Source organism: Balaenoptera ricei, chromosome 13 (genome assembly GCF_028023285.1).
Source record: "Balaenoptera ricei isolate mBalRic1 chromosome 13, mBalRic1.hap2, whole genome shotgun sequence".
NCBI lineage: Eukaryota > Metazoa > Chordata > Mammalia > Artiodactyla > Balaenopteridae > Balaenoptera > Balaenoptera ricei.
In genome coordinates this window covers 30349791-30374337 of record NC_082651.1, presented here as the reverse complement: position 1 = coordinate 30374337, position 24547 = coordinate 30349791, and the positions used below count along the sequence as shown (strand labels likewise).

The 24547-nt window shown below is 39.0% G+C and overlaps 1 protein-coding gene across 1 annotated transcript in view; it reads right to left on the bottom strand.

Annotated features, from left to right (window-relative positions):
* Positions 1-23222, bottom strand: part of TACR1 (tachykinin receptor 1) — a 319532-nt gene extending 296310 nt beyond the window's left edge. Inside the window, exon 1 of the mRNA XM_059942414.1 lies at positions 22709-23222. Coding sequence (XP_059798397.1) covers positions 22709-23097 — 389 coding nt within the window. The 5' untranslated portion in view covers positions 23098-23222. The remainder of the gene's footprint in view (positions 1-22708) is intronic.
* Between the last annotated feature and the right edge of the window lie 1325 nt (positions 23223-24547).

Here is a 24547-nt window from a genome sequence, read left to right as displayed (position 1 = left end):
AACGAAATTGGGTCGTTTGTAGAGACGTGGATGGACCTAGAGAGTGTCATACAGAGTGAAGTAAGTCAGAAAGAGAAAAGCAAATGTCGTACATTAACACGTATAAGTGGAATCTAGAGAAATGTTACAGATGAACCAGTTTGCAAGGCAGAAATAGAGACACAGATGTAGAAAACAAACCTATGGACACCAAGGAGGGAAAGAGAGGTGGGGGGTGGGGTGGTGGTGGGATTAATTGGGAGATTGAGTTTGACATATATACACTAATATGTATAAAATAGATAACTAATAAGAACCTGCTGTATAAAAAAATTAAATTAAATTTAAAAAAGAAAAATAAAATAAAATCTAGGGTCATAAGTAGATAATGCACAAAAAGTGATCTATAAAGGAATAATAAATATACAAAAATATTCAATCTTAATAGTAAGAAATCAATCATTATGAACAATTTTAATCTTTAAAATTGGAAAATATATCCGTGAAATTGTTAGGAATATGGGGAAAGTAGTACTCTTATACAATGGGTCTATATATTCTGATTCATCCTGTTAAATTGTTAAAACTTTTTGAATACCAATTTAGCAGAATGAAGCCAAAGCCTTATAAATATCTGACACCCTTAATGGTCTTTTTTCTAAGAATTTATCCTAATAATTGTGCATGTGTGCAAATTTAGCTAAAACGTACCAATCACAAATCACATATTGTAGCAAAAGTTAGAAACACCTACAAATTTTTAGGAGGTGGGATTATTAAAATTATAATACTTTGTAACCATTAAACATGATCTTATAGAAGAATATTTAATGAGGTTTTTTAAAACATTTCAGAGTCAGACAAATACTCTTGGGAAACATATTAATTATTCAAGAGGAAACTTCTCCACAGTAAAATTTAATTAAGTAAGTAATTGTACAAGGCTGGTATTTAAGTTTATCCTCCTAATCTCACCATTTGTGAGGTTAAATGCTCATCAGTCCGTATATGGCTTAGAGTACTGGGTTGAGCTGTAAGAACAGAGAATCATTTATTTTATTATCTGAAACCTATGACACTGAGAAAGAAGGTGAGGTAAAGGAACTCAGCATGCCTAAAGCTGTGGAAAAGCCATGAGACTCTGTTCACATAGGGCAACCCAGCTGATCTGAAGAAAGGGCAATCTCATTATCCATTTGGAGGATTCAAGTCTTCCAGGCTCCAAGAATAAAAGCCTTGCCACTAAGGAATGGAAGCTGCTGTTTAGACCTTTTACACAGGAGGCACACAACGTCTCTAGGCACAGATCTGAAACATGCTGAGAGCCTGGATTTGTCAAACCAACAGGCACTAACCCTTCCATTTTAAAAAAATAATTTTTTTAACATCTTTATTGAAGTATAATTGCTTTAAAATGGTGTGTTAGTTTCTGCTTTATAACAAAGTGAATCAGCCATACATACACATATACATATATCCTCATATCTCCTCCTTCTTGCCTCTCCCTCCCACCCTCCCCATCCAGCCCCTCTAGGTGGTCACAAAGTACAGAGCTGATCTCCCTGTGCTATGTGGCTGCTTCCCACTAGCTATCTATTTTACATTTGGTAGTGTATATATGTCCATGCTACTCTCTCACTTTGTCCCAGCTTACCCTTCCCACTCCCCATGTCCTCAAGTCCATTCTCTACGTCTGCATCTTTATTCCTGTCCTGTCCCTAGGTTCTTCATAACAATTTTTTTTTTTTAGATTCCATATATATGTGTTAGCATACGGTATTTGTTTTTCTCTTTCTGACTTACTTCACTCTGTATGACAGACTCTAGGTCCATCCACCTCACTAAAAATAACTCAATTTCATTTCCTTTTATGGCGCGGTAATATTCCATTGTATATATGTGCTACATCTTCTTTATCCATTCATCTGTCAATGGGCACTTAGATTGCTTCCATGTCCTGGCTATTGTAAATAGAGCTGCAATGAACATTGTGGTACATGACACTTTTTGAATTATGGTTTTCTCAGGATATATGTCCAGTAGTGGATGGCTGGGTCATATGGTAGTTCTATTTTTAGTTTTCTAAGGAACCTTCATACTGTTCTCCATAGTGGCTGTATCAACTTACACTCCCACCAACAGTGCAAGAGGGTTTGTATATTTTTTTATGATGGCCATTCTGACTGGTGTGAAGAGATACCTCATTGTAGTTTTGATTTGCATTTTGCTAATGATTACTGATGTTGCGCATTCTTTCATGCGTTTGTTGGCCGTCTGTATATCTTCTTTGGAGAAATGTCTCTTTAGGTCTTCTGCCCATTTTTGGATTGGGTTGTTTGTTTTTTTGATATTGAGCTGCATGAGCTGCTTGTAAATTTTGGAGATTAGTCCTCTGTCAGTTGCTTCATTTGCAAATATTTTCGCCCATTCTGAGGGTTGTCTTTTTGACTTTTTCATAAACAAGAAAACAAGGAAACCATATTTCCTTTGCTGTGCAAAGCTTTTAAGTTTCATTAGGTCCCATTGATTTATTTTTGTTTTTACTTCCCTTTCTCTAGGGGTGGGTCAAAAAAGATCTTGCTGTGATTTATGTCATAGAGTGTTCTGCTTATGTTTTCCTCTAAGAGTTTTACAGTGTCTGGACTTATATTTAGGTCTTTAATCCATTTTGAGTTTATTTTTATGTATGGTGTTAGGGAGTGTTCTTATTTCATTCTTTTACATGTAGCTGTACAGGTTTCCCAGTACCGCTTATTGAAGAGGCTATCTTTTCTCCATTGTATACACTTGCCTACTTTATCAAGGATAAGGTGACCACAGGTCCGTGGGTTTATCTCTGGGCTTTCTATCTTGTTCCATTGATCTATATTTCTGTTTTTGTGCCACTACAATACTGTCTTGATTACTGTAGCTTTGTAATATGGTCTGAAGTCAGGGAGCTTGATTCCTCTAGCTCCATTTTTCTTTCTCAAGATCGCTTTGGCTATTCGGGGTCTTTTGTGTTTCCATACATATTGTGAAATTTTTTGTTCTAGTTCTGTGAAAAATGCCATTGGTAGTTTGGTAGGGATTGCATTGAATCTGTAGATCGCTTTGCGTAGTAGAGTCATTTTCACAATCTTGATTCTTCCAATCCAAGAACATGGTATATCTCTCCATCTGTTGGTATCATCCTTAATTTCTTTCATCAGTGTCTTATAGTTTTCTGCATACAGGTCTTTTGTCTCCTTAGGTTGGTTTATTCCTAGGTATTTTATTCTTTTTGTTGTAATGGTAAATGGACGTATTTCCTTAATTTCTCTTTCAGATTTTTCATCATTAGTGTAGAGGAATGTAAGAGATTTCTATGCATTAATTTTGTATCCTGCTACTTTACCAAATTCATTGATTAGCTCTAGTACTTTTCCGGTAGCATCTTTAGGATTCTCTATGTATAGTATTATGTCATCTGCAAACAGTGACAGCTTTACTTCTTCTTTTCCAATTTAGATTCCTTTAATTTCTTTTTCTTCCCTGATTGTTGAGGCTAAAACTTCCAAAACGATGTTGAATAACAGTGGTGAGAGTGGGCAACCTTGTCTTGTTCCTGATCTTAGTGGAAATGGTTTCAGTTTTTCACCATTGAGAACGATGTTGGCTGTGGGTTTGTCATATATGGCCTTTATTATGTTGATGTAAGTTTCCTCTATGCCTACTTTCTGGAGGGTTTTTAACATAAATGGGTGTTGAATTTTGTCAGAAGCTTTTTCTGCATCTATTGAGATGATCATGTTTTTTATCATTCAATTTGTTAATATGGTGTATCACATTGACTGATTTGCATATATTGAAGCATCCTTGCATTCCTGGGATAAACCTCACTTGATCATGGTGCATGATCCTGTTAATGTGCTGTTGGATTCTGTGTGCTAGTATTTTGTTGAGGATTTTTGCATCTATGTTCATCAGTGATATTGACCTGTAGTTTTCTTTCTTTGTGACATCTTTGTCTGGTTTTGGTTTCAGGGTGAGGGTGGCCTCGTAGAATGAGTTTAGGAGTATTCCTCCCTCTGTTATATTTTCGAAGGGTTTGAGAGGGATAGGTGTTAGCTCTTCTCTAAATGTTTGATAGAATTCGTCTGTGAAGCCATCTGGTCCTGGGCTTTTCTTTGTTGGAAGATTTTTAATCACAATCTCAATTTCAGTGCTTGTGCTTAGTCTGTTTATATTTTCTATTTCTTCCTGGTTCAGTCTCAGAAGGTTGTGATTTTCTAAGAATTTGTCCATTTTTTCCATCTTGTCCATTTTTTGGCATATAGTTGCTTGTAGTAATCTCTCATGATGCTTTGTTTTTCTGCAGTGTCAGTTGTTACTTCCCCTTTTTCAATTCTAATTGTATTGATTTCAATCTTCTCCCATTTTTTTTCTTGATGAGTCTGGCTAATGCTTTATCAATTTTGTTTATGTTCTCAAAGAACCTGCTTTTAGTTTTATTGATCTTTGCTATCGTTTCCTTCATTTCTTTTTCATTTATTTCTGATCTGATCTTTATGATTTCTTTCCTTCTGCTAACTTTGGGGTTTTTTTGTTCTTCTTTCTCTAATTGCTTTAGGTGTAAGGTTAGGTTGTTTATTTGAGATGTTTCTTGTTTCTTGAGGTAGGATTATATTGCTCTAAACTTCCTTCTTAGAACAGCTTTTTCTGCATCCCATAGGTTTTGGGTCATCGTGTTTTCATTGTCATTTGTTTCTAGGTATTTTCTGATTTCCTCTTTGATTTCTTCAGTGATCTCTTGGTTATTTAATAGTGTATTGTTTAACCTCCATGTATTTGTATTTTTTACAGATTTTCCCCTGTTATTGATATCTAGTCTCATAGTGTTGTGGTCGGAAAAGACACTTGATACAATATAAATTTTCTCAAGTTTACCAAGGTTTGATTTATGATCCAATATATGATCTATCCTGGAGAATGTTCCATGAGCACTTGAGAAGAAAGTGTATTCTGTTGTTTTTGGATGGAATGTCCTATAAATATCAATTAAGTCCATCTTGTTTAATGTGTCATTTGAAGATTGTGTTTCCTTATTTATTTTCATTTTGGATGATCTGTCTATTAGTTAAAGTGGGGTGTTAAAATCCACTACTATCATTGTATTTCTTTCAATTTCCCATTTTATAGCTGTTAGCATTTGCCTTAGGTATTGAGGTGCTCCTATGTTGGGTGCATAAATATTTACAATTGTTATATCTTCTTCTTGGATTGATCCCTTGATCATTATGTAGTGTCCTTCTTTGTCTCTTGTAATAGTCTATTGTAAAGTCTATTTTGTCTGGTATGATAATTGCTACTCCATCTTTCTTTTGATTTCCGTTTGTATGGAATATCTTTTTCCATCCCCTCACTTTCAGTCTGTATGCGTCCCTAGGTCTGAGGTGGGTCTTTTGTAGACAGCATTTATACGGGTCTTGTTTTTGTATCCACTCAGTCAGTCTGTGTCTTTTGGTTGGAGCATTTAATCCATTTACCTTTAAGGTAATTATCAATATATATGTTCCTCTTACCATTTCTTAATTGTTTTGGGTTTGTTATTGTAGGTGTTTTTTCTTCTCTTGTGTTTACTGCCTAGAGATATTCCTTTAGCATTTGTTGTAAAGCTCGTTTGGTGATGTTGTATTCTCTTAGCTTTTGCTTGTCTGTAAAGGTTTTAATTTCTCCATCGATTCTGAATGAGATTCTTGCTCAGTAGAGTAATCTTGGTTGTAGGTTTTTCTCTTTCATTACTTGAAATATGTCTTGCCACTCTCTTCTGTCTTGTAGAGTTTCTGGTGAAAGATCAGCTGTTAACCTTATGTGGATTCCCTTGTATTTTATTTGTTGTTTTTCCCTTGCTGCTTTTAATATTTTTTCTTTGTATTTAATTTTTGATAATTTCATTAATATGTGTCTTGGCATGTTTCTCCTTGGATTTTTCCTGTATGGGATTTCTGTGCTTCCTGGACTTGATTGTCTTTTTCTTTTCCCATATCTAGGAAGTTTTGAACTATAATCTCTTCAAATATTTTCTCAGTCCTTTTCTTTTTCTCTTCTTCTTCTGGGACCCTTATAATTTGAATTTTGTTCCATTTAATGTTGTCTCATAAGTCTCTGAGATTGTCCTCAATTCTTTTCATTCTTTTTTCTTTATTCTGCTCTGCAGTACTTATTTCCATTATTTTTTCTTCCAGGTCACCTATCCTTCTTCTGCCTTAGTCATTCTGCTACTGATTCCTTCTAAAGAATTTTTAATTTCATTTATTGTCCTGCTCATCATTGTTTGTTTGCTCTTTTATTCTTCTAGCTCCTTGTTAAACGTTTCTTGTATCTTCTCCATTTTACTTCCAAGATTTTGGATCATCTTTACTATCATTACTCTGAATTCTTTTCCAAGTAGACTGCCTATTTCCTCTTCATTTGTTTGGTCTGGTGGGTTTTTACCTTGCTCCTTCATCAGTTGCATATTTCTCTGTCTTCTCATTTTGCTTAACTTACTGTGTTTAGGGTCTCCTGTTCGCAGGCTACAGGTTTGTAGTTCTCATTGTTTTTGGTGTCTGCCCCCAGTGGCTAAGGTTGGTTCAGTGGGTTGCTACTCCAGCTTTTCTGGTGGAGGGGACTGGTGCCTGTGTTCTGGTGGATGAGGCTGGATCTTGTCTTTCTGGTGGGCAGGACGGTCCTCAGTGGTGTGTTTTGGGGTGCCTGTGACCTTATTATGATTTGAAGCAGTCTCTCTGTTAATGGGTGATGTTGTGTTCCTTTCTTGCTCATTTTTTGACAAAGGGTGTCCAGCACTGTAGCTTGCTGATCACTGAGTGGAGCTGGGTTTTAGCACTGAGATGGAGATCTCTGGGAGAGCTTTTGCCATTTGATATGATGTGGAGCTGGGAGGTCTCTAGGGGACTAATATCCTGAAGTCACCTCTCTCACCTCAGAGGCACAGACATAACACCCGGCCAAGACCCTGTCAGCCACATGGTCAGACTAAATTCAACCAAAATTGTGATATTTGTTTCCCTTCTGGGAGTCCTCATGGTATTAAGAGGCACCGTGGGAATAGTATATTAGTAGCTACCATGTCTTGAGTCCTGTGGATTACCTTTTCCTTCAGCCGCACTACCTCCCAGCAGGTCTAGAGGAGACGGGGCTCCCATCAGTGTGAACTGGACCCCACAACTTCCCAAAGGTGAAGCCCCAGCAAGTCCTGAGGAGACTTGGCTCCCATTAGCATGAACTCTACCCCATTGTGTTCTGAAGCCTCTGGGCTGTCAGCATGGACTCAGCCCTGTGTGTTCAAGAAGCCAAAGCCCCAGTGGGTCCTGAGGAGGCCCTTCCATTTTTAATGATTCATGTGAAGAGACAGGATATATCCAGAAAAATTCTGGCACATATTTTTCATGACATCAAAGTCTCAGAAAAGAAACTGAAGGAGAGATAGCCTCAACCACCAGAGGGCAGACAGCAGAAGCAAGAAAAACTATAATCCTGCAGCCTGTGGAACAAAAACCACATTCACAGAAAGATGAAAAGGCAGACGGCTACATACCAGATGAAGGAACAAGATAAAACCCCAGAAAAACAACTAAATGAAGTGGAGATAGGCAACCTTCCAGAAAAAGAATTCAGAATAATGATAGTGAAGATGATCCAGGACCTCAGAAAAACAATGGAGGCAAAGATCAATAAGATGCAAGAAATGTTTAACAAAGACCTAGAAGAATTAAAGAACAAACAAACAGAGATGAACAATACAATAACTGAAATGAAAGCTACACTAGAAGGAATCAATAGCAGAATAACTGAGGCAGAAGAATGGATAAGTGACCTGGAAGACAGAGTGGTGGAATTCACTGCTGCGAAACAGACTAAAGAAAAAAGAATGAAAAGAAATGAAGACAGACTAAGAGACCTCTGGGACAACATTAAACGCAACATTTGCATTATAGGGGTCCCAGAGGAGAAGAGAGAGAGAAAGGACCAGAGAAAATATTTGAAGAGATTATAATCGAAAACTTCCCTAACATGGGAAAGGAAATAGCCACCCAAGTCCAGGAAGTGCAGCAAGTCCCATACAGGATAAACCCAAGGAGAAACACGCCGAGACACATAGTAATCAAATTGGCAAAAATTAAAGACAAAGAAAAATTACTGAAAGCAGCAAGGTAAAAATGATAAATAACATACAAGGGAACTCCCATAAGGTTAACATCTGATTTCTCAGCAGAAACTCTACAAGCCAGAAGGGAGTGGCATGATATACTTAAAGTGATGAAAGGGAAGAACCTACAACCAAGATTACTCTACCCGGCAAGGATCTCATTCAGATTTGATGGAGAAATCAAAAGCTTTACAGACAAGCAAAAGCTAAGAGAATTCAGCACCACCAAACCAGCTCTACAACAAATGCTAAAGGAACTTCTCTAAGTGGGAAACACAAGAGAAGAAAAGGACCTACAAAAACAAACCCAAAACAATTAAGAAAATGGTCATAGGAACATACATATCAATAATTACCTTAAACGTGAATGGATTAAATGCTCCAACCAAAAGACACAGGCTTGCTGAATGAATACAAAGACAAGACCCATATATATGCTGCCTACAAGAGACCCACTTCAGACCTAGGGACACATACAGACTGAAAGTGAGGGGATGGAAAAAGACATTCCATGCAAATGGAAATCAAAAGAAAGCTGGAGTAGCTATACTCATATCAGATAACATAGACTTTAAAATAAAGAATGAGATAAACAAAATTGATAAGCTATTAGCCAGACTCATCAAGAAAAAGAGGGAGAGGACTCAAATCAATAAAATTAGAAATGAAAAAGAAGTTACAACAGACACCGCAGAAATACAAAACATCCTAAAAGACTACTACAAGCAACTCTATGCCAATAAAATGGACAACCTGGAAGAAATGGACAAATTCTTAGAAAGGTATAATCTTCCAAGACTGAACCAGGAAGAAACAGAAAATATGAACAGACCAATCACAAGTAATGAAATTGAAACTGTGATTTAAAATTTTCCAACAAACGAAAGTCCAGGACCAGATGGCTTCACAGGTGAATTCTATCAAACATTTAGATAAGAGCTAACAACCATCCTTCTCAAATTTTCCAAAAAATTGAAGAGGAAGGAACACTCCCAAACTCATTTTATGAGGCCACCATCACCCTGATACCAAAACCAGACAAAGATACTACAAAAAAAGAAAATTACAGACCAATATCACTGATGAATATACATGCAAAAATCCTCAACAAAATACTGGCAAACAGAATCCAACAACACATTAAAAGAATCATACACCATGATCACGTGGGATTTATCCCAGGGATGCAAGGATTCTTCAATATACGCAAATCAATCAATGTGATACACCATATTAACAAATTGAAGAATAAAAACCATATGATCATCTCAATAGATGCAGAAAAAGCTTTTGACAAAATTCAACACCCATTTATGATAAAAACTCTCCAGAAAGTGGGCATAGAGGGAACTTTCCTCAACATAATAAAGGCCATGTATGACAAACCCACAGCAAACATCATTCCCAATGGTGAAAAACTGTAAGCATTTTCTCTAAGATCAGGAATGAGACAAGGATGTCCACTCTCACCACTATTATTCAACATAGTTTTGGAAGTCCTAGCCACGGCAATCAGAGAAGACAAAGAAATAAAAGGAATACAAATTGGAAAAGAAGAAGTAAAACTTCCACTGTTTGCAGATGACATGATACTATACATAGAGAATCCTAAAAATGCCACCAGAAAACTACAAGAGCTAATCAATGAATTTGGTAAAGTTGCAGGATACAAAAGTAATGCACAGAAATCTCTTGCATTCCTATACACCAATGATGAAAAATCTGAAAGAGAAATTATGGAAACACTCCCATTTACCATTTCAACAAAAAGAATAAAATATCTAGGAATAAACCTACCTAAGGAGACAAAAGACCTGTATGCAGAAAACTATAAGACACTGATGAAAGAAATTAAAGATGATACCAACAGGTGGAGAGATATACCATGTTCTTGGATTGGAAGAATCAATATTGTGAAAATGACTCTACTACAGAAAACAATCTACAGATTCAATGCAATCCTTATCAAATTACCAATGGCATTTTTTACGGAACTAGAACAAATCATCTTAAAATTTGTATGGAGACACAAAAGACCCTGAATAACCAAAGCAGTCTTGAGGGGAAAAAACGGAGCTGGAGGAATCAGACTCCCTGACTTCAGATTATACTACAAAGCTACAGTAATCAAGACAATATGGTACTGGCACAAAAACAGAGACATAGATCAGTGGAACAGGAGAGAAAGCCCAGAGATAAACCCATGCACCTATGGTCAACTAATATATGACAAAGGAGGCAAAGATATACAATGGAGAAAAGACAGTCTCTTCAATAAGTGATGCTGGGAAAACTGGACAGCTACATGCAAAAGAATGAAATTAGAACACTCCCTAACACCATACACAAAAATAAACTCAAAATGTTTTCGAAACGTAAATGTAAGACCGGACACTATAAAACTCTTAGTGGAAAACATAGGAAGAACACTCTTTGACACCAATCACAGCAAGATCTTTTTTGATCCACCTCCTAGAGTAATGGAAATAAAAACAAAAATAAACAAATGGGACCTAATGAAACTTCAAAACTTTTACACAGCAAAGGAAACCAAAAATAAGACAAAAACACAACCCTCAGAATGGGAGAAAATATTTGCAAACAAATCAACGGACAAAGGATTAATCTACAAAATATATAAACAGCTCATTCAGCTCAATATTAAAGAAACAAACAACCCAATCCAAAAATGGGCAGAAGACCTAAATAGACATTTCTCCAAAGAAGACATACAGATGGCCACGAAGCACATGAAAAGATGCTCAACATCACTAATTATTAGAGAAATGCAAATCAAAACTACAATGAGGTATCACCTCACACCAGTTAGAATGGGCATCATCAGAAAATCTACAAACAACAAATGCTGGAGAGGGTGTGGAGAAAAGGGAACCCTCTTGCACTGTTGGTGGGAATGTAAATTGATACAGCCACTATGGAGAACAGTATGGAGGTTCCTTTAAAAACTAAAAATAGATTTACCATATGATCCAGCAATCCCACTACTGGGCGTATACCCAGAGAAAACCATAATTCAAAAAGACACATGCACCCCAATGTTCATTGCAGCACTATTTACAATAGCCAGGTCATGGAAGCAACCTAAATGCCCGTCGACAGATGAATGGTTAAAGAAGATGTGGTACATATATACAATGGAATATTACTCAGCCATAAAAAGGAACGAAATTGAGTCATTTGTTGAGACGTGGGTAGATCTAGAGACTGTCATACAGAGTGAAGTAAGTCAGAAAGAGAAAAACAGATATTGTATATTAACACATGTATGTGGAACCTAGAAAAATGGTATAGATGAGCCAGTTTGCAGGGCAGAAGTTGAGACACAGATGTAGAGAACAGACATATGGACACCAAGGGGGGAAAACTGTGGTGGGGTGGGGATGGTGGTGTGCTGAATTGGGCGATTGGGGTTGACATGTATACACTGATGTGTATAAAATTGATGACTAACAAGAACCTGCAGTATAAAAACAAACAAACAAACAAAACAACTAATACTAAACTTTCATTGGGTTATTTGTATGGAAATATGTTAATATAAATGTTTCAGACATTACATGAAATTTCTAAAAATCTTATATGTTCTGGTATAATGTTATAAGTCATAATTCTTGTTATTACTTTAAAATGTATATCTCAGAAATAAAAAAAAAAAAAAAAGAAACTGAAGGACCCAGGACAGACGGTAGTTTTTTTTTTTTTTTTTTTGTCATTTTATCCACATAAATGAGCTAGTCTGAAATGGAGGTCGATAAGAAGGTAAAATAAAAAAGAGTACAGTATGCAGCTAGTTCTACTCAGGTAATAAAACAGTTGGATGCAAACTAAGTGTGGGCTGAAGCTCTGTGTGATTCCGTCTAGGTAAATCAGATGATAAAATGTTAAGATGAAATTTGGTAAGGGGTAAAACTTGAAGGAAGCCACAGAAATACCACACACAGTCGGTCTACAAAAGTCAATTCCAGTAACAAGGTGTTGGTGGTACTGTGGGCACTGAGCCAGCAGAGCTCCACTGTGAAAAGGGCACAGGGTATTGGGTGGCAGCTCTGGGCAAGACCCCTGAAAGGCACACCCAGATTCAGATCTCTGACTCAACTCTGATTCCAGAAACTCAGTTGCCCCTTAAGGAGAAGATGATTCTGCCACCTCTGCTTGTGTAACTCTGTAACCACAGGGAGGCATTTTTAAAAAGTTAATAGACAATGAAGACATGGTACTTCTATGTAAGAAGTGTGGGTGTAGTAGTAAGTTTTATGAGCAGTATATGTTACTTTATGGGTGATTTGTTTTTAATATGTTGGAAATGAGAATCTGAAATATTAGAGAATTTGACCTACCAGATTTATAATTTTAATTGAAATACTTAAGAAGATTTAACTAAGTAATATCATAGTCATTGTTTAGATACTCATGAGAACCTCATTTATTGAATTTGTAAGTGTAGTTCTTAGGAGGTTGACATGTTTTAAGAGAATTTGATACGCTAAATTTAGAAGTTCTGATTTATTAACTTTGCTGGGATTATGTACATTCGGAGAAAGATTTTGTTTCTCCCATTTATATATCATCCAGTTAGGGATCTGAAGTTTTAACAAAACCAGATGTATTAAGTTTGCAATTATAGTTTGAAATATTTAGTGAAATTTACAAGTTTAAATGTGATGTTTACATTTTTAAGCTTATTTGATTTGTTTATAAAATTTTGTGACTAATTGTAAATATGTAAGATCATTCAATTGATTAAGTTTGAAAATGTTGTTAAATGTTTAGGTGGAAGGACGCCATCTCATATTTAATAGCTAATTGAGCATTAGTCCCAGGACAAGGGAAAGTGGATGTTTAATACATACAAACTAGATTTATAAGAAAACTTCCAGGATTTAGAAGATGTGTTCAAAGGCAAAAGAAATACAACTTTAACAAATTGAGTATCAGCAAAAACACATGCAGCAAGTAAGAGTTTTTTGCTATGACCAAGTTCTCCCCAGTCATTAAACACGAAAATGATGCTTCATGTGAGGGTGGTGACTTTGGGACATACAGGATGTAGGAAGTGACTGTGTAATTTTGGAGATGGTATAAAAGAAAATGATTTGGTTTTTCTGGGCTGTAATACAGTTGATTCTTGAACAATACAGGGATCAGAGGAACCAACCCTTGAAAATCCACAGTATAATTTATAGCCTGCCCTCTGTTCCTCCATATCTGTGGATTCAAACAATCACTGACTGTGTAGAACTATATTATTTACTATTGTAAAATATCTGGGTATAAGTGGACCCATCCAATTCAAACTCCTGTTGTTCAAGAGTCAACAGTATACAATATCCAAATGCTTGGCTTCTTATAGAGGGTGTGTGCATCTCCACAGATGGGAAGGATGCTGGATGGCATTTAGAAACAGGTTTGGTGACCCAATTAGAAGTATTTTAAACTATATTTATTGTGGGGAAGGATATAATCGTTTCACCCTGTTGCTGTTATACCTAATGTAGAAGGAATCCAAGAGGAGGCTGACAGAAATGGGTGTGTATAATGGCTATAATGGTGTGTCAGTGTTTATTGGAGATCACAGATCAGGAACTTTTCATACCTTTCCATTCCTTTCCTGTTCCTTCTCTCCTTGCAGCAGTATTCCACAAGGTAACTTTTATTAATATCCCTTTTATCAGATGGGGAAATTGAGGCCCAGAGAGGTTAAGTATCTTGCCCATATTCACATACCTAGTAAGTGGTAGAACCACTGTTGGAACCCACTGCCTGTACTCTTTCCTACACTAAACTCCATAATCAAAGGTCAGATGTAAGTATATTACAAGACACTCTTATACAAAGGACATGAAAGGCACTTCACGGAGAGTCCCAAATATTAAACGTAGTGATAAAGCTGAATTGGAAAGTAGATTTAGTAAAGAATTATAAAAGAGAAGGAAAGGGCATCAGACTCCAGGCTGCTTAGACAAAGTTCCTAAGGCAGTTCATGTATTAATATTCATGCTAAGATTTATGTTACATGGGCATCATTAAACCGTCTTTTCATCCCTGGGGTTCCTTATCCATAGAGCCTCATATTTCCCCTTCCAATAAGTTGGAATCACAGCTTCTAAATGTGGCAAGAGGGAAGGTTTGGGCAATGTAAGTCAGTTTCCCAGTCTGTCCTCCAGGTCTATGACTTTCTCACGCCACTCTGCTGGAACTTTCCTGTGTCTGTGGTGGTATTTTAATATGGTATAGTCTAGGTGTTCAGACAACTACTGTAGTTATAGGACTTGGAGGGCTGGATGGAAGAGAGGTTTTTGCTGGTCCTGCCTCAGGAAGGCTAAGTAAATCAGAGAGTTCACTTCCTTTTGCTAGCAGGGGTGTTGGAGAAAAAGCCAGAGGGGTTGGCAACAGTTGGGCCACAGAAGTGTCCATGAAAGATCTCAGTTTCCAGTATGCCTTGATAGACTGGAGGTAAGGTAGAAATGATAAACACCTCTCTCAACTGAAGGTGTTCTCCTGGGGTGTAATACCTGGTGGGGACAGAGTGTGGGTCAGGAATCCAGTGGGGGTGAGTCAAGTGAAGTATGGAAGAGACAAGGTGAATTAGAACATGTAGTTATTCTTTTTTTTTTTTTTTTTTTTTAAAGATTTATTTATTGACTGATTGATTGATTGCTATGTTGGGTCTTCGTTTCTGTGCAAGGGCTTTCTCTAGTTGCGGCGAGCGGGGGCCACTCTTCATCGCGGTGCGCGGGCCTCCCACCGTCGCGGCCTCTCTTGTTGCGGAGCACAGGCTCCAGACGCGCAGGCTCAGCAATTGTGACTCACGGGCCCAGTTGCTCCGCGGCATGTGGGATCTTCCCAGACCAGGGCTCGAACCCGTGTCCCCTGCATTGGCAGGCAGATTCTCAACCACTGCGCCACCAGGGAAGCCCCATGTAGTTATTCTTGAAAAGGGAGTTCTAAACCAAAAGTGTTCTATATTGTAGGAAAACTCCGTGGTAGACATAAATTTGGCCTGATTTTTCTTTTGCTTCAAAGCATAGCATCATAGGTGTGCTTTGAAGTCTGTCTGATGCATTGGATCTGGTTTTTAGATTTTGGTTGATGTGTGCAGAAGAGAGGTACAGTCATGTCAACCACTATAAACACTTTAATGAGTACCTATTCTGTGCCAGACAACTGGATAGCTGCTGGTAACAGGAAACCAGACAAAGCATTCCTGTTTTCATGGTGCTTGCAATTTAGTGGGTAGGGAGGTGTGGGAGAGACCAACATGTTACAGAGAGTTGCATAAACGACATAGGAATATACAGAGAGTTGGATAAATGGCATAGGAATATATAAGAAGGACACCTCATCTAGACTTGTAGATTAAGGTAAGCTTCTTGGTGGAGGTGACACCTGAACTGAGTCTAAGAAGACGAAGTCACCAGGTAGTATGCCAGCCCCACAGCAGGTAGATATGGACAAGGTGATTTTAACAGGGTAATGCTCAGTTCCGGACATTAGTTAAACTCTCATTTAAAAGGACCATTAGCAAACAGGAATAGCAAGTAGAGACCAATGAAGATGGAAAGATGAAGGAACCAGGGACAGTTAACCAAGGATAGAGAACCTTCAGGAGGGATCTATCAGAGAGATGGCCACATGGAAGAGACATTATACTAGTAAGAGCAGACCCAAATCAGGGGCATTATTCCTTCAACAAAAGGAATAATTTTATAATGATTCAAAATGGAATGGATTTAACAAATGAGACCAATTGAGTAAAATATTTAAGCAGAATTTGATCCTCTTACAATAACCTCGTCTAGAAGGTTGTGGGGTTGAATTATTATTTGAGTGAAAACTTGTCAAAAGTGCTCTAACATCCTCTCTGACACAGTAGGACCCTTACATCACTTTCCTTAAATGATATAACATTCAAAAGCCACCTTGAGCAGGAGTATACAGGCAGATATCTAAGGCACATAAATGCAAATTGCATGGGTCTCCAAGCTATGAGGGAGTGGAGAGTATGAGGATGATGCTGAAAGAAATTGTTTCTAATAGTCTTTACAAGGTGGAAACTGAATCCCCATTGGTATTGAAGATTAGATGAGACAATGGATTGGAGAGCATACATCATAAGGTATCATTATAAATTTTATTAACATAAAATCTCCATTCTAGTTTCCTAGTGACAAACATTAATAAATCATTATGATAATTCCCTGATCCAGTGCTCCTGAAGTTTATTTTAAAAAACCCAAACTCCACATTGTTTTCTCTGTACTTTGCTCTTTCTTTCCTCCTCCCCTCCTCTTCTTTGTTTAATTTTACCGTAACTGTTTCCCATCTTCCCAAAGATAGTTCTTTGCTTTGTCTCCAAACTCCGTCTGCATGGTACTAATTACATTGGGTTATAACGGTGTTCATAAATTTGTCAATAGCTGAAGACAGAGAGCAGAAGGATAAAGGCAATGTTTTACTGCCTCAGCATCTGGTACATAGTTAAGTGCTCAAAAATGGTTTCATGAATGGATAGATGGATGGATGGATGAGGAAGAGGCCATTTCCCTCACTGCCATCTAATTTTATCCCCCCTTATCATACTTTGCTGACACTGTCTCTCACAGCTCACCTATGTTCTCTAATTGCCAAAATCAGTGTCATCATCCTTGGATTCTAATGACACTATAATTAATATAACCCACCACAATTTTCCTCTCTTAATTTTTGTCTCTCCTCATGTCCTGATTATTCCACTAACTCTCTGTTTCTTCATTTTTCCCTCCTATTGCCTGATAGCACATTTCCGTGAATCTTTGGTCTCTTCTCTGGAAACACATATATAGGTAAAAGAGATGTTCTCTACTTTCAAATCTCCCATAAGCCATCTGTTTGGAAAATTCCTAAGTAAACATTTTGGTCCCTGGGTTCTCATTCTCTAGCCCCATCTCTTACACTGCTTGTTGGGCATTTCCAACTAATCATTATATTTTCACATAAAATCCAACAAAAACTGTACTCATTTTCTTCTGACCAACTCCTCCATTCATTCCTTGATTCACTTGTGAATTCACTTCAGTTGAGTCAGCCTGTCATTCTCCCCAAACACTTTGCAACTTTTTACTTCCATACTTTTGTCACGCAGTTTCTTTTACCTAGAATGTCACCATTATTTATCTTCTTCTCTAAAAATCTTATCTAATCTTCAAGGCCCAAATCAGTTGCCACCATTTGAGGTCTTCCTTGATCATTGTTGCTAGATAACCTCTCTCGTCTTCACTCCTATAGAATTTGTCTGTACAATACCTGTGAAACCTATCACATAACACCTTATGTTGTAGTTATCTTTAAATCAGTCTTATTTGCCTCATTATGTAGTATAAGCCCTTTGAGGGAAGACATGAAGCCCTGCTTCAGGAACCACCTTACATGGTGGCCCCATCTCTTGATGGACTGATGATCTTTGTCCAAGTTTAACCGTGTATCATTATTCTGCCATTTGCTAATTCAACAACAATAATAATAACAAAGTCTTGTGCTCCTACTACATGCTTTTACATTGAGAATTACTCTTTATTTTCCCCCAGTTGAACCTATCTATGTTTCTGACAGCTAACCCCATCCCTACCACCAAGGGCCTTGACCATTCAGGACACTGGGGGTGGGGGTGGTCATATGAGTAGGGAGAGGATGTGGCAAGTGCAGTGGGGCAACTCCAGAGAGTATGTGGCCATTAAACCTCTTCAGGAAAAGTTCTGCAGCCAAAATGACTCATCCAAGATGTAACAACTCAAGTTGATCTGCATCAACCCTGATATTCGAGATTCCTGATTTGAAAAGACAGGGTCAGTTACTGTGGATGAGCTTCTAGTAAATGGACATTCTCAGCAAAACTCAGGTGCTTAGTCATGGATTGTAAGATCTATCTAAATTAGTGAAAAGGATCTTGGGATCTAAGACTCGCCTCTGGGTGTGATGGAGAAGGACTGCCCTGAGATCCAAGTCTGTCAACAAGGTGAGGTTCAAGGACAGACTGCAGGTCTAGCAGAGACTTGGGAAGCAGGCTATTTAGACTTGTAGCTGAGTATGACTGGAACAGAGTGGGATGGATACCAGGGAATTAGTAGGCAGAGTTTTGTTATTTATGCATGTCTTTACTCTTGGTTCCTCTTTTAATCTCTCAGAGAGTTCATTCCCTCTTCTATCTTCAACCATTACCCCTATCTGAGCAACTATATTTTTGGTCCTGACCAAATTTCATATTGTCCAGAGACCATCATTGGATGTTTTCTTTCACTCAAATACAACATATCTAGAACCAATCTGAGTAGTGAGCAACCTTTACCTTTCATCTTGCTGAAATTATAACTGCCCCTACCAGGTAGAGAAGCAGTGTTATCAGACCAGAGCTTTTCTGAGCCTCCTGTTGCTGTGTGCTAGGTTCCAAGTGAGGTTACATTTTGCCTTTGTAGCCCATCTTGTGGGGCTTAAGGATTGGTTCCCCCCTCCTCTCTTCTTAGATGCTGCTCCACAAAACTAGAACCAGTCATCATCACTGGCTCCTGAAAAATGAAGGTGTCACCTCTCAGTGTCCTCCAGCTTCTAATTTCATGAAACATCACACACACCTTTTAGTTTGTACAATAGGAAGGAATTTAAAAATCTTATGGAGTTTTAAAATGTAAAATCCCTGGTGTTTTTTGGAGTTTAATTAGAGGTAGACATGATATTATTTAGTATATTTATCTCTGCAGCTTTTTAAAGTTCTAGGTAGTCATTGCCTTCAGTAAATAAGTATTCCTTCTGAAGGGGATCTCATTCATCCCCTCTCTCCCCTCATTCTATGGAAAGATTACAAGAAAGATTCAAATTAGTTCTACAATCTGCAGCTGAAGTTTTTTCTTTGCTTACATTTTGTTTCTAGAAGGAAATTTGGCATAGTTTACCAAGACGGTTTGACCTAACTATTCAACTTTAAGGAGTTTATTTTATGAAAAGAACAAGGGATGCTCTCAAAGATTTATGTCAAGGATATTAATTTCAAAGTTACTTGTAATCATTGAAAATGGAAACAATATACATCTAAAAATAGAGGAATGGTTAAATAAATGATTACAGCCTTGCAATATAATGCATCCATTAAAAATCCTATTTTGAAAACTATTTCATGACATGGAAAATGGCCATGATATGATGCTAAGGGACAAAACAAAACGCACAAAAAACAGCTGCTGAAACTGTTTTTATTATGATCCAAAATTTATCTTAAAAAGTATGAGTGACTTTATGTGGTATAAATAACACAGAAAAAGTATAAGCTAGCATTCCAGACTTTTAACAGGTTAACTGTCAATAGTGGACTTGTAGATTTTTACATTTTTTTAAATGGAGGACTTGGAGATACAGCCTTGAAGCCTTATGCCTAACTCTACCTTGAACTGTAACCCTGAGCATGCCATTGATGATGTTCTTCCAAATGTTCTTCTAGGAACATGTATTATTTTATTCATTCATTCATTCATTTAATCAATAAACATGTAGTGACTGTTAAGTGCCAAGCACTCTTCTCTGTTTTGAGAAGATAAACAAGACAGAAGAGAAATGTTCCTTGCTCTGCCCAGAGTTTATAATCCTTTAAAATTAGGAAGAAATGTTTTTAAAAATTTCATTTCATTTGACCCAGTAATTCTACTTCTGGGAAATCTACCCTAAAGAAATAATCAAGAAAGCAAAATAAAATTATCATACAGAAATGTTTATTAGTACTTTAATCATAATGGCAAAAAAATCTAGACATCACCTAGATTCCCAGCAGTAGGGGGATGGTTAAAGTAATAATGGCACATTCATAAAATGGAATAATAGGAAACCACTATGATTATGTTACTGAAGACTTTTTAATAACATGGGAAAATATTATTTGTTACTGAAGACTTTTTAATAACATGGGAAAATATTATTAATGTTTTCCATTAATATCAATGGAAAAAGGTAAGCTACAAAATTATCCAGAATCTGACTTCAATTATGTAGTGTAATAGTCATAAAAGAAATTCAACTGTTAACAGGTGTAACTTTTGCATTGTGAATTAATGGTTGATTTGTATTTTTGTTTCTGTGTCCTTCATGAACAAGGTTTAATTTTATAATCAGGAAAACCACGTTGCTTTCATTTTTAAGATGATTCAAAGATTATCTGTTAAAAATTCAAGGAGCATACAAAAAGGTAACTTAACATTTCCTCAAAGTCTGCATTGTCATGGTGGAGAAAGAAGCGATCATTCATGTGGAAAGAGCTGGAGGCCTCTTCCTTTCTAAAGCATTCTTGGGAGAGAATGGATGACCATGCCTGTGGTGGAGCTAGATTCATCAGAGGGCCTGAGGGGATTAATTTACTCAGCTCATGAGGCTGAGCAAGGAAAAACAGAAGGAGCACTTGGAGGACTTGGAGACACAGCCTTGAGGCATCATCTCTAACTCTACCTTGAACTCTAGACCTGAGCATGCCATTGATAATCTGCACATCAGGCACAGGTGACATTTCTTGTTTTTGTCATTGCTCTCAGCTCTGACACCAGAGATCCTCTGACCTCACTGAACAGGTGTCATGAAGGGTCAGGGTCTATGGTTTGCCTGGAGAGAAACAGTAGAGCCTGTGATGCCAGAGTCAAGGCAGCCAAAATCTGGCTCCTTGCCCAACCCACTGAAGAGTTTGACCCCGAATCTTGCCCCTAACCTTCTACATTCAAAGGGAAAGAGAAGGGCTGTAGAACATGTCATTTCTGTGTAAGCCAAAGCAAGAGAGCTGTTCTCTGGTGTTCCATCAGCTACTGAATGCTTGGGCTCATGCTGACTGTCAGGTCTCCCTTGAGCTCACACAAGTACCCGATGCAGTAAAAATACCAACTTTCCCTCTGATTTAGAGATAATCAAGACAGCGTGTGTAAGACCGAAAAGGCACCAGATTTCACTGCACATATAATCAGTTATACATCATGCTGTGAGTTTTCTAAGTTTAAGGGGGCTGATGTGAAGTTAAAGGAGCAAGTCAGTGCAGAAATATTACAGGTACCTCACTTGCAGCAAACCAAATATCTAAAAACCAGAGTAGCATAAGAGATAAATTTACAAAAGAATTCATTTCACTACCACTTTGAGTAATTGGTTTCCCTTCTACATTTAAAATATAAATTGATTCACCACAACTTATTTTACACACAACATATTAAGCACTTAAGAGTTGCATAAAGGGAACTTAAAAATTAGCATTTGGACATCACTGCAAAGGAAACATAGTTTTCTCTGATTTTAAAAGTGATCATTGACTACAGAACCTGCAAAAGACCTCAAATCAATTGCAAATCTCTATACAAAAGAATTCAGTAATTTGGGAATGATTTTTTTGAAGTTTTTCTCTTAGCTCCTTCTTTGGACTTCTCATATTCATTTATCTCAGCAAGGCCATCAAAAGAACCCATTTTAAAATCACAGTGGTAGGTGTTTTAAACATACCTCCACATCCTAGGTAAACATTTAACACTTGTACACCCATAGATATACACATTAGAGACCTAGGACACCCTCAAAAAGTCAATACAAATAGAGCTGTGCTCTAATGATCAATTTTCCATCATGCCACCTGAGGACACTTTCATTCCAGAACTGTAGCTCCAATGTGTGAAAATGCCAACATTTTCACTTTTAATCAGCTTCTGAAACCCTAGCCTGTTGGGTGCAGGAAAGAAAGAGCTTTCAATTGCCTTTAATTGCCTTTGCTAACCATGTTTCTCTGTGGATGTAGAGAGCCTACAAACATTGACCTCACATGGCCAGAGAAGTTTAGAAAAACTCTTGGATCCTTATCTGTGGAGTTCCTTAAGAACAGCATAGCTGCCTCTCATTTCTGAATGAGAACCCCTAGCAGCATAGAGAAAGCTGAATTAGAATCCTGAGTATTTTATGGTTCTAATAAAATGCTCTTCACATCCAAATAATATTGGAGAGTTGTGGTGGGAGAAGAAAGTTCCTGAATATTCAGGAAAAATTGAAAATGAGAAATTTTACCTATGTGTACTTAAAACTGGAAGGTATCAAAAGGCTGTACAGCTGAATAGCAGGCCTCCAAGGATTCACAAAGCCCTAGCCAGGGGCCAGCCCCTTGGCCACATCCTGGGTATCCCCTTCAGGCTTTAAAGGCAAAAGAGAGAAGGAATATATTGAAAGAAGCAAAGTAGGAGTTGAATGGAAAATGTCAGGAAGATGAGTGGAGAAGGGAAAAATAAAAGAGAGAAATGAAGAAAAAAGGTGGGATGTATACATAAAGGAAGGGAGACTGGTGATGGGTGAAAAGGAGTAGAAAAAGAAAGAGAAATAGAAAAGAAAATCATGAGATAAGATAAAATCCCCCATCAACAAGTGACTCAGCTAACTGTCAGTATAAATCCAGGGGTTCAAGTGGCCAATCTCCACCTTGAACCAGGCACTATCCAAACCTGAAGCTCCATAGCAATGCTATCTTCCTTTAAGGATATTTTTTCCCTTTTCCACAAAGGGCAAGCTCACCTATCGAAGGCCACAGCTGTCATGGAGTAGATACTGGCAAAGACAGCAGCAATGGGGAAGAAGTTGTGGAATTTGCAGTAGAACAGGCCGTAGTACCACTCGTTGTGGACAGCATAAGTGAAGTTCACCACCGTATTGAATGCAGCCATGGAGGCCTCTGCGAAGGCCAGGTTCACCAGGAAATAGTTAGTAACTGTCCTCATTCTCTTGTGAGCCAAGATGATCCACATCACCACCACGTTGCCCACCACGGAGGTCACCACAATGACTGTGTAGGCAGCTGCCCAAAGGACAATTTGCCAGGCCGGCTGCACAAACTGGTTGGGCTCCGAGGTGTTGGTGGAGATATTTGGGAAGAGGTCTGAGTCCACAGGGAGGACGTTATCCATTCTTCTGCTAAGCGGTTAAACCTTCCTCTCTGTACACACACACAATCCCTTTGCAGCAGGGTCCTGAGCCAGCACCTGGTGTCAGAGTCCTGTTTAACCAAGACAGGAGGGCTGCAGGCTCTTTCTGGACAGAACTCTTTCCTTGTAAGCAGAAGACTTGGTGCTAAGATAAAAGCTTCTAGATGTGCTGTATGCCCTTGGTGGCTTTGAATTCCTCCACTTTCGAGACTCAGAAAGCACTTGAGTTCTGTAATCTGGAGACAGCGTCTCTCCTGCGTTGAGCTGGAAAAGAGAAAGAAATTCCACGGGTCACGGTTCCAGGAAGCAGAGACCCTCCACCTTTCTGCACCTGCTGCTGCTTGCAACTGCTATTCCTCCTATCTGCAGCGGGAAAGGCAAAGTCCTGTGCTGCGTGAGGACTTCGGGGCGAAGGTGGGGGTGGGGGGTATTAGTCACAGCACGATCTGTCAAAGTTCAGAGTCTGTGGCAGGAATTCTGGGGCCCTGCGTCCAGCTGGAGATTTTTTCCTTTGCTTTCACTACCGCCGCCACCGTCTGCAGCTTTGCAGGCTCCTCTTGGCTCGGGTCCTGCTCAGCTCGGGAGTTAGCAGAACCTTGGCAGGCTGCGCGTGAGGTCTTTATAACCCACTGTAAAGACGTCACTGGGAAAGGGCAGTACCTGGCTACGTGCTCGCCAGTCCCCTTGCGCAGAGCTGCAGCTGCACCATCTGTTGACAACTGTCTCACTGCACCATCTCAGCCACCAAGCCTTTTGCTGCTACCTGCTGTGAGAGTCTGCAAGCCGGGTTCCCCACGCACTCCTCGAGGGGGCGCTAGCTAGGTCCCCTCGGAGTAACTGCGCCAGATGGGGTCCGCAGCTGGAACCCCAGATGAACCAAGGGGAAAGGAAGGATTCGCGAAAGAGCTGTAGCGATGGACGCTCAACATCCAGGGAGGGCAGGAATGCTGCCATAGCTCTGCAGAGGCCCCTGCTTCTGGCGGTCGGAGTTGGCCAAGTGTGGGGGCGACGTGCCAGCGCTCGCTCCGGGCCTCGCTCCAGCCCGAAACACTCCCAAAATACCTAGTTCCTTTTCCTAGCAGGCCGATTCCCCTGGGAAGCAGTGATAGGTTCTAAGCTTTGGGGACACCTTTCCCAGCCACCGCTCGCCCCATGAAAATCTTCAGTAGCGCTCTCCAGATGAGGCCCCCGCTCAGGCAGTGGGGACTGCGCTGAGCTCCCTGCGAAGCGGTATGTCTCCCAGGCGCGCATCTCTGGGCTCTCTGCCAGCACCCACTGCGGTCTCGCGTTGGCCGTCCCGAGACCAGCAGCCTCTGCCTCCGCGCCTCCCCGGCCTGTGGGCCAGAGCCGGTCCCGGGGTGGCGTCGGGGGCTCTTCCTCCTCTCCCCATCCGGCTGCCAGGTTTGCATAAATACTAGAGGGCATGTCTGCT